General features: G+C 44.5%; 1 protein-coding gene across 1 annotated transcript in view; it reads left to right on the top strand.

The window, feature by feature from the left end:
• Positions 1–14382, top strand: part of SERINC5 (serine incorporator 5) — a 123963-nt gene extending 109581 nt beyond the window's left edge. Inside the window, exons 9-12 of the mRNA XM_017870917.1 lie at positions 1809–1875; positions 5821–5860; positions 6842–6986; positions 9281–14382. Coding sequence (XP_017726406.1) covers positions 1809–1875; positions 5821–5860; positions 6842–6986; positions 9281–9428 — 400 coding nt within the window. The 3' untranslated portion in view covers positions 9429–14382. The remainder of the gene's footprint in view (positions 1–1808; positions 1876–5820; positions 5861–6841; positions 6987–9280) is intronic.
• Positions 14383–14898: the final 516 nt, after the last annotated feature.

Here is a 14898-nt window from a genome sequence, read left to right as displayed (position 1 = left end):
TTAATGATTGCCATTCTAACTGGTGTGAGATGGTATCTCATTGTGGTTTTGATTTGCATTTCTCTGATGGCCAGTGATGATGAGCATTTTTTTCATGTGTCTGTTGGCTGCATAAATGTCTTCTTTTGAGAAGTGTCTGTTCGTATTCTTTGCCCACTTTTTGATGCGGTTGTTTGATTTTTTTTCTTGTGAATTTCTTTAAGTTCTTTGTAGATTCTGGATATTGGCCCTTTGTCAGATGGATAGATTGCAAAAATTTTCTCCCGTTCTGTAGGTTGCCTGTTCACTCTGATGGTAGTTTCTTTTGCTGTGCAGAAGCTCTTTAGTTTAATTAGATCCCATTTGTCAATTTTGCCAGCCAGGCCACTCTTAAATGTCGGATCAGGTGTTGTATTCCTTGGGTGCGCAGTCACTGGGAGATGTTTCTGTCTTTGTCTGACCAGGCACACAGGAGGTGGAGTGGCGTGGGCCTGGATTAGCATCCGTCATTTCAAAGCAGAAATGAAAATGATGCTGTTGTGCTTGAGCGGACCACAAAAGAAGCAGCAAACTTGGATCTCAGTGGCTCCTGTATGAGGAAAGCGTTTTATTGTTTATCTCTGTCTCATTGATCTCTTCTCTCCCTGGGAAAGAGGATGAGATTGCACAGTGTTGCTCCATGGGGTTTGCTGGATTGAGATGAGTGTGTGTCCCACCTTCCCATGAGCGGACCAGCTTCTTGAGCACCAACATGCCCTGCCCATGTCAGGCCAGCTCAGAAGCTACCTGATGGCAGGATTGTTGCCTGTGTCAGTGAGTCCCCGGTGCTTAGAATCGGGCCTGACACGTAGTGGACCTTCAGTAAATATTTGCTAAATCAATCTCTAAAGTTAGCTGGAACCCTAAGTATGGTATATATTTCTATTTGCTTAAAATGTTCTGTGTTTCTTTGGCTGGGCACGGTGGCTCAAGCCTGTAATCCCAGCACTTTGGGAGGCCGGGATGGGCGGATCACGAGGTCAGGAGATCGAGACCATCCTGGCTAACACGGTGAAACCCCGTCTCTACTAAAAAATACAAAAAACTAGCCGGACGAGGTGGCGGGCGCCTGTAGTCCCAGCTACTCGGGAGGCTGAGGCAGGAGAATGGCGTGAACCCGGGAGGCGGAGCTTGCAGTGAGCTGAGATCCGGCCACTGCACTCCAGCCTGGGCGACAGAGCGAGACTCCATCTCAAAAAAAAAAAAAAATGTTCTGTGTTTTTGTTTTGTGGAGACGAGGTCTTGCTATGTTGCCCAGGCTCTTCTCAAACTCCTGGCCTCAAGCGATCCTCTCACCCACCCCTTCCTCTCAACGTGTTACAGAACAGCAAGCCTTGTTCTGCTATAGGCTATCACAGTAAATAACTGTGACTTTTGCTTTCACGCCCTTGCTTTCTGTTGCCATCTCTGGGTTCGTTGCTTTTGATTCCCTCTAAGCAAGACTAGTCAAAGGGAGGGAAAGAGAAAGTGAAATTAGAAAACTATTCTAACATTTGAGGGAGGAGAGGCAAAAAGCAATACGGAAAACCAAGGTATCTTACTTCTCTACCTATAAACTTCTTTGCATAAAATGATCTAATGCAATCCGTGTAAAATGATATCAACTATAGAATCAGCCAGCCAATTTTGGAATAAGGAGAGATATTAAAATACATTGCTTTGATTTAAGTCACCTGAACGGTAGGTTACACTGCAGCTCTCGTCGGAGCACTGACCAGCCAGCTTTCCCCTTTGTTCCATGTGTTGTAACGTGTTAATACACCCAGCTGACTTTTTTGTTTGTTTCTTAGTTTGACATCAACAACAAGATCGAGTTCCGACGCTCTGCAGGGGCGATATGCAGCTCCTGAATTGGAAGTAAGTTCATTTCCTTTTCCTGTTCTTCATCTCAGAAGATCCATTTCTCAGGAAGACCTTTTGTGTTTGTGTCTTTAATCAATCTGCATTCCATGATCCTGTTTTTCTGCTTGGGAAAAAAGAGATTTTTGTATAGAAAAATAAATGCTAGCCGGGTGTGGTGGCTCACACCTGTAATCCTAGCACTTTGGGAGGCCAAGGTGGGTGGATCACCTGAGGTCAGGAGTTCAAGACCAGCCTGGCCAACATGGTGAAACCCCATCTCTACTAAAAATACAAAAATTAGCCAGGTGTGGTGGCTCACACCTATAGTCCTAGCTACTTGGGAGGCTGAGACACGAGAATCACTTGAACCCTGGTGGCAGGTTGCAGTGAGCCAAGATCATACCACTGCACTCCAGCGTGGGCAATAGAGTGAAACTTTGACTCAAAAAAATAAAAGAAAAAGGAAAAATAAATGCTTTCCTTTGTATGCTATGGGATTAAAATGAATCAGTCCATTCTTGATTTTCTGTAAGAAAACTGGCCTTTTGGGTGGCATCCTGCCACTCGCCCCCAACCAGAGGTTCGGGTAACCTTGTCAGGCTGCACCCTGTACTCTTCCTTTGCCATAATTGGGTCTGGGTGGGTTTTATTTTAACTTCTGATCCATCCACCTGTTTCATACTTGTCTGTGCCCTCCATACACAACATGGCTGTGAGATTATGTAATAACTGTTTGGAAGGAAGGAGAGAGGAAAAGGAAGGAACTGTATCTGCTCTGCCTGACGCTGTTGAACGTGGTAGATACATTAACTCATGTAACTGAATGTCAGTTCCATCAGGTGGGCATTTTGTCAGGTAGAGTGTTATGAGCAATACATTGGTTGCCTGCACATCCAGCGCCTCCAGGTGTTCAGCAGGTTGCCTATCAGTCAACAAAATGTCTGTTACTTTCTTAATTGTGCAAAGGTCTTTCTGGAGCTCTCATCTACCAACATCAGGAGGGTCTAATCAGATGGAGGCAGCCAGGGAAAGACTCAGCTGTGACCCAAGAATGAAAAGAACCAGGGGTTCCAAGCATGACTAAGACTTACGGCACTTGCTATGTCCCAGGCACTGTTCTAAGTTCTTCCTATGTGATTTCACTTAATCCTCATAAAAACCCAGTGACATGCTTTTACCTCCATTTTACAGAGGGGAAAACCAGCAGAGTGAAGTCATTTAAGCCTCACAGGTTTTGATTTGCCAGAATGTAAACCATGTACTCTGGCCCCAGAGTCTGTGTTCTTGACCACTGCTGCCCAGGAGCTGAGCTGCTGAACCCTGGTTCTTCCTGCTGACTGTGGGCAGCTGGCATCCGGCCACTGCGTGCATTCTAATAGCTTTCCGTGGATGGAAAAGCCCTGGTGTCTGTCCAGATACGGGCACTTCACTCTGCAGCTGGGTGTCTGGGGATGGGATGGTCTCTCTTGCACCTGACCTGGAGATAGTGAGCCATTATGAAGGGTTGTCAGTCTGCCAGCATCATTTTCCAACTCTTTCTGTTGCCCAAAGGAGAAAACTGTGCTAAGTTTGAATAGGTTACTGCCTATTATACAGAAGAGAATGGTCTGTAGAAGGGGTGTTTGTTCTCACCATTGACTAGGTGACCACCTGCTGAGGTTATATGGTTATGGTTTCAATGTCCCTATTGTGTACAGAGTTCAAGCTCAAAGAACAGCAAGTCTCCAAGTTAGATTTAAGAGAGGATGTTTTTCTTCTCAGTCCAAGGGAAAATGTCCTAGTGTTTCCTTCTGAACTGGAGAGCAGGCAGGATGGAAGTTGGTTCGCTCTCCTGCATCACATTTCACAGGATACAACTTTGAAAGTGAGAGTTCATAGTTTCTTACAGTAACTTGAGCTTCAAAAGAACTAAGACCTCAGCATACTGTGTCTTGGGCCCACTGAATGAATTAGTGGTTTTTAGACCATGCCACTTAATCCAAGCTCCTGTTAAGGCTAATACCTCTGTTAAAGGTTTCCTTGCCAAGCAGGGAAACAAGGGTTTGGCCTTGATGTACAAATGAGATGAAGGTTCAAGCTCTCATATTCTCATCCTTGGCTCTCTGTTCTTTGTAGTTGAAATATCTTCAGCCCCAAAGTGCTAAGGGCACTGCACTTCCCAGGCAGTCTTCGTACTCTCTTTACCAGAGTCTTTCTGAAATCACGTACTTTTTTTCTTTTCTTTTTATTTTATTTATTTTTTTTTTTTTGAGACAGGGCCTCTGTCACCCAGGCTGGAGTGCAGTGGTGGGATCACAGCTTACTGCAGCCTCAAACTCATAGGCTTAAGCAGTCTTCCTCCCCTCAGCTCAAATAGCTGGGAATACCATACCTTTTTTTTTTTTTTTTTTTTTTTTTTTTTTTTAGACGGAGTCCTCGCCTCTGTCGCCGGGCTGGAGTGCAGTGGCCGGATCTCAGCTACTGGCAAGCTCCGCCTCCCGGGTTTACGCATTCTCCTGCCTCAGCCTCCCAAGTAGCTGGGACTTTACAGGCGCCGCACTCGCCCGGCTTAGTTTTTTGTATTTTTTATAGAGACGGGGTTTCACCATGTAGCAGGATGGTTCGATCTCCTGACCTCGTGATCCGCCCGTCTCGGCCTCCCAAAGTGCTGGGATTACAGGCTTGAGCCACCGCGCCCGGCCCATAACCTGATTTTTAAAAATTAAGTTTATTGTTTTGAGTAGGTAAGAAATAATGGCCAGGCGCGGTGGCTCACGCTTGTAATCCCAGCACTTTGAGAGGCCGAGGTGAGCAGATCACCTGAGGCCTGGAGTTCGAGACCAACCTGACCAACATGGAGAAACCCTGTCTCTACTAAAAATACAAAATTAACCAGGTGTGGTGGCACATGTCTGTAATCCCAGCTACTCAGGAGGCTGAGGCAGGAGAATTGCTTGAACCCGGGAGGCAGAGTTTGCAGTGAGCCAAGATCGTGCCATTGCACTCCAGCCTGGGCAATAAGAGCGAAGCTCCATCTCAAAAAAAAAAAAAGAAAAAAGAAAAAAGAAAAGAAATAATGATAAAAAAAATTCACAAGGTACCAGAGATGCTTCAAAGGCAAGCATTCCCTCCATCCCTGTCCATGGCCCATGCAACAGCTTGATTTTGATAGGAAACATGGGTAGGCTGCTTCCAGATTCCTTCGCTTTACTATTTCAGATTCTACCGGCTTCACCAAGTTCCTAGACACCACGTGTTACCTATTGTGAATCATGGATCTTGGCGTCCCCATCCTGCATTCGTCTGTCCCAGCTCTGTCACTAAGCTAGTTTGGTGACTTTGGCCAGTTAACCTGCCTGACCCCAGTTTCCTCAGCTGTACGCAGGATAATAATAAGCCCAATGCGAAGGTCAAAGAGGATTTAATGAAATAGCATTGAAGGCAAAGCACGAGAAGGGAACGCCGGGGGAGTGGGGCTCTTGTCATATTCGTTGGGTTTCACATTAAGTTCTCCAGAAGCAGAGGTTGAGGGATATTTATTAAAAATCAGCACATGTGGAGGGAGAAGGGGTAGGAGGCAAAATTGGGCAGAGGGTGAAGTTGAAGGACAGTGCAGCTGGAAAAAGCCTCCCTAACCCCAGGGGCCATGATGGCACGGCCTTTACCCCTGCTGTGATCAGCCATTCCATGGCGGTTACCCAAGAAGGGTAAAGGAGCTGCTGTCTCAAGGCTCTGCTGCCAGCATTCATGGTAGCGGGAACAAGCACCAAGTCCATGGATGAGGATCTCTGGCACGTCTCCCTCCATGGTGTTTCCTGTCACCAACACCCAGCACACCTGGGAAAGAACAGTCCACATCTTTTGAAGGGATACATGCAATTCAGGGCCTGGGAGGTTGTTCAGATAAGGGTTACTGCTGCCTTACTGAGGTGGACTAGAAATAGAACACAAGCCGTCTGACTGTCGCTTTTGCTTTCACAGATAGCCCGCTGTTGTTTTTGCTTCAGTCCTGGTGGAGAGGGTAAGCAGAGTGCATTTATTCTTTGCATCTGTGTGACACTGCAGTCCTGTAGCTCTAATCTGTTGTCATTTGGGATTCAGACACAAATAACTTGAATAGTAAGGGGAAGCTTATTCTAAAGCTGATTGACTGCTAGCTGAGTTAGTTTGTGTTGTTATTTTGGTAGGGAGAATCAGTCCAAATTTTGGTTTATATGTAAGTTAAATTATACAGTGAGCTTTAGAGAATCAGAAAGCACATTTTAAAAAAAGGAATGATTTGGAAAATACCAAGAGGTCCTGATACCTTATTCTGGGGCCATTTCATTCCTTCACTTTACTTTCCTTCTTGGATTGGAGGATTCCAAGGGCTTAAGAACCAACTCTTGTTTTACTCTCTCTCAGTTTCTGCAAAGCTTATAGTAAGTTTTACATCTTTAGGGGTTTTTAAGGGTTCTCTTTCTGTTAAAATAAATGTGACAGACCACGCGCAATAGCTTATGCCTATAATCCCAGCACTTTGGGAGGTTGAGGCGGGTGGATCACCTGAGGTCAGGAGTTTGAGACCAGCCTGGCCAACATGGTGAAACCCTGTCTCTCCTATAAAACAAGACAAAATTAACCTGGCATGGTGGCGTGCACCTGTAATCCCAGCTACTCGGGAAGCTGAGACAGGAGAATGTCTTGAACCTGGGAGGCGGAGGTTGCAGTGACCCATGATCGCACCACTGTACTCCAGCCTGGGCAAAAAGAGCAAAACTCCATCTCAAAAAATAAACAAATAAAAATAAATGTGGCATTAGGTAACTCTTCCTATTATGGAAGTTGCTAGGGTGGGGTGGGAGTTTTGTGCTTAGGGCACAGATTGAAGTTGCCAGAGGGTACAGATGGCTTTCTGGCATCTTTTCGACTGACAGCCCTGTAGAATTAGCAAGTGTGGCTTTGCTGAATGGTAAACACACACATTCACCCACTGAGCCTGGGCTCCCTTTGTGCTTCACAGACACTGAAGAGCAGCAGCAGGGGAAGGAGGGACCACGGGTCATTTATGATGAGAAGAAAGGCACCGTCTACATCTACTCCTACTTCCACTTCGTGTTCTTCCTGGCTTCCCTGTATGTGATGATGACCGTCACCAACTGGTTCAAGTGAGTGGCCCATTTGCTTAGGTATTTTTGAAGCGAAGTCTTAAAGTTAAGAGTTAAGTGCTGTTCATGTTTGTTTGTTTGCGAAGGAGTCTCACTCCGTTGCCCAGGTGGAGTGCAGTGGCACAATCCTGGCTCACTGCAACCTCTGCCTCCCGGGTTCAAGCGATTCTCGTGCCTCAGCCTCCCGAGTAGCTGGGATTACATGCACGCGCCACCATGTCTAGCTAATTTTTGTTTTTTTAGTACAAAATTAATACAGCCTGTTGGCTAGGCTGGTCTTGAACTCCTGACCTCAAGTGATCCACCTGCCTTGGCCTCCCAAAGTGCCGGGATTATAAGCAAGTTCCGAGTTTTAACAGTGGACGGGTATGTTTTAACCCTGGAAACTGGTGATGCTATGGCAACTTTAAGAAAACGGAAGGTTAGCTCTATATGGACAGTCTGGAAAACATGGTAATGGAGGAAAAATGGGAATTCCTAAGCATTCATCTGCCTTTCAGAAAGAGAAAATATCCCTTTTTTTCTACTTCAAATTTTGTGTATCTTCTTCCCCATTTTTCTTCATTTTCATCACAAAAGTTGGAAACATCTTTTTTTAAAATACAAACTAAATGTGTAATTATGAAAAGTAAAATGTGGTACCCCACCCACCTCTACTCCCCCTACACAGATAACCACTGCTAGGATGTGTATTCCTTTTCTGTGCATTTATAAACCTACGTAATTTTTTATTTATTGTTATTTTTTTTAGATGGAGTCTTGCTCTGTTGCCCAGACTGGAGTGCAGTGGCGCAATCTCGGTTCACTGCAACCTCCGCCCCTGGGTTCAAGTGATTCTCCTGCCTCAGCCTTTCTAGTAGCTGGGACTACAGGCACTGCTACCACGCTGGCTAATTTTTTATTTTTATTTTTAGTAGAGATGGGGTTTCACCATATTGGCCAGGCTGGTCTTGAACTCCTGACCTTGTGATCCACCCACCTCGGCCTCCCAAAGTGCTGAGATTACAGGCATGAGCCACCGCACCCGGCTAATTTTTTTTTTTTTTAAAATAAATTTTTTTTTACTTTTTTTCCCCCGGGGGTTTTTTTTTTTTTTTTTTTTTTTTTTTTACTTGGCAGTACATGATTGACCTGACCTTCCCTGTCACTACACAGAGGTTCATACTTTTGCTGCAGGTCCACAGCTTCGGTTGTATCATAATTTGTTTGACTGCTAAGTTAAGCTTAGACATGTAGGCTCATTGTACTTCTTTTTATCATTCATTCAACAGATGTGCAAGTGGCTCCTATGTGCCACACGGTTCTAGGAGGCAGGGTTTATAGTCTAGCGGGAGAGACAGACTATGACCCAAGTCAAATATGGTGTGTTAGATGGTGATGAGTATTGGGGAGAAAAATGAAATGAGCAAAGGGAATTGGGGTAGGGGTGGTGGGAGTGGTGGTTTCAAGCACAGTGAGTGGAGCGATTCTTCTTAAAGGAGGAGAGGAGAAGGGAGCTTTAATGCTTCCCAGTGATGCTGTGGGAACTGCTGGAAACTTTTGGCTTGGGAAGCTTAAGAAAAGATGGAGAAAGCTATAATTATAAAGGCAGATAATAACAAATGTCGAGGAAGTGGAGAAATTGGAACCCTCTTACATTGCTGGTTTGAATGTGAAATCTACTTTGGAAAAGAGTTTGGCAGCTCCTTAAACAATTAAACATTGAGTTACAATGTAATCCAGCTCTTCCACTCCTGAGCGTGTACCTAAGGCAAAAAGAAAACTAGGTCCACAAAACTTACACAGGGATGTTCATACCAGCATCAATTGTGATAGTTAAAGAGGGGAAACATCCCAAATGACCATCACCTGGTGACTGCATACAGCAAAATGTGCTCTATCCATACAGTAAGATACTAGGTTAGCAATAAAAAGGAATGAAGGACTGACACATGCTACCACATGGCTGAGACTTGGAAATGGTACATGAGGCAAAAAAGCCACACACAAGAGGCCATGTGATTCCTTTTATATCAACTGTCTGGAATAGGCAAATCCATAGAGACAGAAAGTAGATTGGTGAATGCCAGGGATGGGCCGGGGGGCCATGGGGAAGGGGAGAGCACCTAAGGGGTGCATGGTTTCTTTTGGGGGTGATGAGAATGTTTGGAAATGGGTTGTGTTGATGGTAGCACAAATCTGTGTATGAATGCATTAAAAGCCGTTGAGTTGTACATTACAAATGGATGTGAATTAGTGAATTGTATCTCAGTACATTCCTGCTTTGACCGCGGCTGGGTCTCTTGTTTCCACAGCTACGAAAGTGCCAACATCGAGAGCTTCTTCAGCGGGAGCTGGTCCATCTTCTGGGTCAAGATGGCCTCCTGCTGGATATGCGTGCTGTTGTACCTGTGTACGCTGGTTGCTCCCCTCTGCTGCCCCACCCGGGAGTTCTCTGTGTGACGATATTAGCGGTCCCCTGGGCTTTGCTGGCCTACAGCCTGGAAAGTGCCATCGTTTGAACAGTGTCCCCGGGGGTTAAGCAAGGACTGGCGCCCTGTGCTTGAGTGGGTCTGAAAAGGCTGTGAGGAAAAAAAAAAAAAAATCTCCTGATTAACTTTTTTCTTTTGAAATTCATAAAGAAACTACCAGTTTGTCCCAAAGGAATTGAAATTTTCAACCAAACTGATCACGGTTGAAATATCTTACCCCTAGAAAGTGGATACCGATTATGTTGACTTCCTTCTGCATGTTTTTGCCAAAACAGAATTTGGGAGACAGCATCTTTTCACAGGGATACCTGTGAAATACCTTGTGTGGCCAGTCATTCTCATCCTTGGAATAGAAAATATGCCAAAATCTTGAGTCCGCAGCCCCTAACAGAATCCAGACCCCTCTCACTCACTTCCACCTCTTAGAGCCTTGTCCCCAGGCGGCTTTGAGGACAGGACTCAGCCTGCAGGGCCCCTGGTATTTATAAGGTGCAAGAGGTGGCACCTGCTTTTCAACTGCACCCTCAGTGCTGCCTCCTCATGGCCCCTAAACATCTCCTTTTGAGGTTGTGATGCTGGGAATCACAGACTTCACTCTCTGCCTGCACCCTTTCCCGAGGTTTCATGTTTTCTGGGTCCCACGTCTTTGTAATAATGTGAAAAAGCACAATTTGCCTGGTCACCCCCCACGTGGTTCTCCACCGTATTATCACTACCTGATCCGAGTTACCGCAATAAGTACGGCGCTTATTTGTGGTGTTATTCACACTATTATAGAACAAGATTCATGTTGTTTTCTTTGCCTAAGCAACGGAGGGCTATCATTCTTTCTTGTTTGTGCTGTTGATAATTGATAATACTTTTAGGACCTTAACTGAAAAGCTGCTTCGTGTTGAAGCCCGCTGCATGCACTGCTCTTTCAGGTGTTGAGGCCAGCCCCTCAGTTTCTTCTCCACCTTGAGGCCTTTGAAACTGTAAAAGCAGAAGACGTTTTGTGTTCTGGATCTGTAATGTGACCATACCGTTCAGGTTCATTCTGGCATCCTTGGAATAGATTCACTAACGTGAGAATTTCTGAGGTGAGGATCTCAGACACGCTGACCAGCGGAAGCCTGTTAGGCAACGTGTGGGAGTGGCCGAATATACTTAAAGAGAGGTGGGCAGAGGCAGGTGGATCACTTGAGGTCAGGAGTTCAAGACCAGCCTGGCTAACACAGTGAAACCCCGTCTCTACTAAAAAGAGAAAAAACTAGCCGGGCATGGTAGCATGTGCCTGTAATCCCAGCTACTCGGAGGCTGAGGCATGAGAATCACTTGAACCTGGCAGGCAGAGGTTGCAGTGAGCCGAGATCACACTGCACAGGAATTTCCAAAATACATACTTGTAAAGTAATACAGAAACATGACTTTCGGCAGCTACCCAAGATGATATCTATTTTCAGTGTTGATGTTCTCAGGCAGGGAAAAGGTTTACTTGCTGGAAACTCCTGTTAGAATTTCATTCGGAATGAAAAGAATCTTCTCGAGCTCTCTGGAAGTGAGGATCTAAGAATAAAAGGTTCAGCCTAGTCATTTTTTTCTGTGCTCTACTGTATGAGTTGGGCAGAATTGAGTGCCACCTAAGCTGAGCTTCCGTGTGCCAAAATGCCGGTGGGTGAAATCAGTGAAATTCTTTCTATTCATTCCTTTGCCCTTCTCCCAAGAAAACCCATGGGGAAACAAATTACAGGGGACGAATTCCTTTAGAACTTTCCCTACTTAAGAGTGTTTGAGATTCAGTTTCAAAAGGCACTCCATCTGTGTGTGTGGTTAAGAGAGCCTTGTTTTGTAAACTCCATTAAATTTCCTTTTGTAGGGCAGGAGCTCTGTACTTAGCAGTTCAAAGATTGATCTGGAGTCGCAAAATGAAAGGCTAACTGGTTCCTTGGGGAACCAGTTAGGGTACAGGAGCTCCCAGTTAGGGTACAGGAGCTCCGTCGGCCAAGAATGGGCTCAGGGAGTGGGGCCGTGTGTCATACACAGTAGCTGTGTTGCAGTGGCCTAGGGCCTTGGGGGTTGTCTTTAGGAAACACCCTGAGGAGAAGCAGATCAGGGGCCCGGGCAGTATTGTGACTAGTTTCATTGTTTTCCTCCTGCTGAGGTCTAGCAGAGCCTTTACTTTGTCTTCTTGACTGGGTCTGGCTGCCAGCTGGTGTGATTTGAGAAACTGACCTTACGCCCAGTCAAGGTCGAGCTGACAAGGCCTTGGATTCCTTGGCTGGCCGTGGCTGGCCCTTTCCTCTGCAGAAAGCAGCTCAGGGAAGCCCAAGCAAGGGAGTGTGGCCGGTGGAAGGCCCTCGTCACTTCCTTCTGGAGCCAGCCCAGCCACCCCATGTTTTCCAGATGCGTGAATCTGGTTTGTGACATCCCGTTCCCTTCTGCTGGTTGGTCTGATGCAGGAGGAAGAGTTACAGTTTCTCTGAATTTTATTCTCAGCTGAAAATGTTAGCACGTGTATCTGCATGAACAAAAGAGATGTGGATGTATCTGAGGATGAGGGACTATCAATGCAAAGTTAATGTTAATGGTTATTAATTGTGATATACAATTCTCAGGCGAGGAGTCAACATTCCTGGATTTAAAGAACCTATAGTTTTGTGCAATTGTGATTTAAGAAACTGGAAACATTGTGCCAATGGCTTTGAGTTGCTCTAACAATGGTGTTAATTTGATTAACTCACTGATATCTTTTAAAAATAATAGACATTTGCTTCCTACACCTTTTTGTACATGACTAAGAGTATATTCCCAGAAGCTGCTGGTCAGACACATTTAGGGATGACAGATGAAGAGGATTTTTTAAAGCTGCATGTGAATATTTCCTCTGTGTCATTTGTCTGATGTAGAAAAGTTTTCCCCTCATTTTATGAGTAAAACACTAAGTGGGTGGCAGGGGGGTGGGGTTTCTATGGGAGTGTCATACCGAGGCATGTTACCTGACTGGAGACTAGAGACTATTTCCATCATAAGCCTTCAGAAACCCAACCACGTCTTTACTGGGTCTAGCTTTTTTTAAATACTCATTGGTTAGTTTTATTTTCACCCACAGTCTCTTGGGCAAAAAGCTTCTTCATTTTGTCTGAAGAAATTGTTTGCCAGAGGTATTTGAAGCCTCTTTGAAGGGGAGATAGAGTGGGGGTGGGCTGTGGGGAGGGTGGAGTTATTGGGGTTTTGGGGTTCTGTTTCCATACAACATTGTTTATTTCTGATTCCTCAGAAGATCCTTCATTATGAATAACCTCAGTGTAATGTTAATTTCCCACCCCATGCCAAAATTGTCACCCTCGGCCTTTTTTTAAATTTTTTTCTTGGAGACGGGCTCACTCTGTCACCCAGGCTGGAGTGCAGTGACATGATCTTGACTCATGGCAGGCTTGACCTCCTGGGCTCAAGGACCACCTCCCAAGTAGCTGAGACCACAGGTTTGCGCCGTCACAGCTAGCCAGTTTTTATTTTTTTGTAGAGATGGGGTTGTCCAGGCTGGTCTCAAAACTGAGCTCAAGCAATGTGCCTGCCTTGGCTTCCCAAAATGCTGGGATTACAGGCATAAACCACTGCACGCAGCCTACCCTCTGCCTTTTTAAGATGATGTATTTATTTAATTTTTGCCATCATTGGTGCTTCACCTTCCTCCGAAGGAAATTCCAGAGCCTGTATTTAAGCTGCCTAGGCTTTTACCCTCCCTTTATTGCCTTTCTAAATAGTGTCTCATTTGGTGTACTCTAGTATCCTATACCTCTTGGAAGTGAAAGAGGACCCAACCTACAACTAAGAAGGGACAAACCTTGAACTTAGTAAGACCTTACACACCCAGAAAGAACATGGGCCCTCCTTCTTCAGGGACAATGCAGGAGCCACTTGGCCTGTGGAATTTTCTGAAGGCTATTTTCTGTAACTTGCTAGTTAACTTAGTTTTGCATTTCAGGCAGAGGTGTGCTCTGTAATGTTGGGCCTTTGACTTCACAGGACTGGAGAGCTGTTCACACACATGTTTAGACCTTTCTCTCTCTGTTTTTTCTTCTTCCTCAACAAATCTTTCACAGAGGCAGCCATTTTGAAAGGTTGAAATATTTGGCCTTTACCAAAGAGCTTTTTTTTTTTCCTTAAGCAAAATCCTTTCAGAAAGAAACAAATGGGAAAGGGCAGATTAGGAATGCATATGTCCCAATCCACTTCTATAGGAGTTTAATCATATTCACGTGAGCAAAATGATGGAAGAATTCTTTAAGGTAATCCTTTGGGAAAAGGATCCTGGGACGTTCTCTCAGGTAAAGAAAGATTACAGCAGATGCGTAATATATGTCTCGAGAGCTATTTATAAGAAATTTAAGAGGATTGTTTTGTTTTCCTTTATTAAAGATTTAAGCCTTTTTTACTTTGCAAAAAGAAAACTACACAAGTTTTATAGATACAACTTTGCTAATTTTTTAAACTTTTCTGAAACGATTAGCTGTAGCCAAATTATGTGGTTACGTTTTGCTACGTTAGAATTTGAAAATGCAATATGTCTGGTAAATCTACTGTTTGAAATTTATAATTGTCTCTGATATGATTAGAATTTTGGTAACTTTTGAAAGTTATTTTCCCCTTTAGTCATGGACATGGACTTCTATTTGTTTTTTAATTTTCTATAAAGCATCTGAATTGACTAGGCTTTTCCTATGTAAAAAACTCAAAACTTGTTAACTCTGTACTTTAATAAAATTTGAAATTAAAACTATGTTGGTTTTTTCTCTTCTGCTAGATACATATATAATTAAAGTACTCAAGTTAGTTGTTTTGCAGAGATGTTGCCTTCAGATGTTAATGAGGTCTCTCTTAAGTTTCATGGAGTATATGCTGATCCTTTAATTGACAAATAAAAGATACATATCTGTGGTGTGCAACATGATGTTTTGAAATATGTGTATATTCAGGAATAACCAAATCATGCTAATTAGCATATGTATTACCTCATGTTTTTGTGCTGAGAACATTTAAAAGCTCACAGTAATTTTTTTTTTTTTTTTTTTTGAGACAGAGTCTTGCTCTGTCACGCAGGCTGGGGTGCAGTGGCGTGATCTCAGCTCACTGCAACCACTGCCTCCCAGGCTCAAGCGATTCTCCTGCCTCAGCCTCCCGAGTGGCTGGGATTACACGCATGTGCCACCATGCCCAGGTAATTTGTGTATTTTTAGTAGAGATGGGGTTTCGCTATGTTGGCCAGGCTGGTCTTGAACTCCTGACCACAGGTGATCCGCCCACCTCAGCCTCCCAAACTGCTGGGATTATAGGCATGAGCCACTGCACCCAGCCTACTCTCAGAATTTTTAAGGTAGTGCGAGTTTCCTAACTAATCACCATGTTACACAGTAGATCTGAACTTATTCTTTCTGGCTGATATTTTGTGTTCTTTGACCAAC

This window comes from Rhinopithecus bieti, unplaced genomic scaffold, assembly GCF_001698545.2.
Source record: "Rhinopithecus bieti isolate Rb0 unplaced genomic scaffold, ASM169854v2 scaffold_5216, whole genome shotgun sequence".
NCBI lineage: Eukaryota > Metazoa > Chordata > Mammalia > Primates > Cercopithecidae > Rhinopithecus > Rhinopithecus bieti.
The sequence above is the reverse complement of the archived record's forward strand: the minus strand, read 5'-3'. Positions and strand labels throughout refer to the sequence as shown.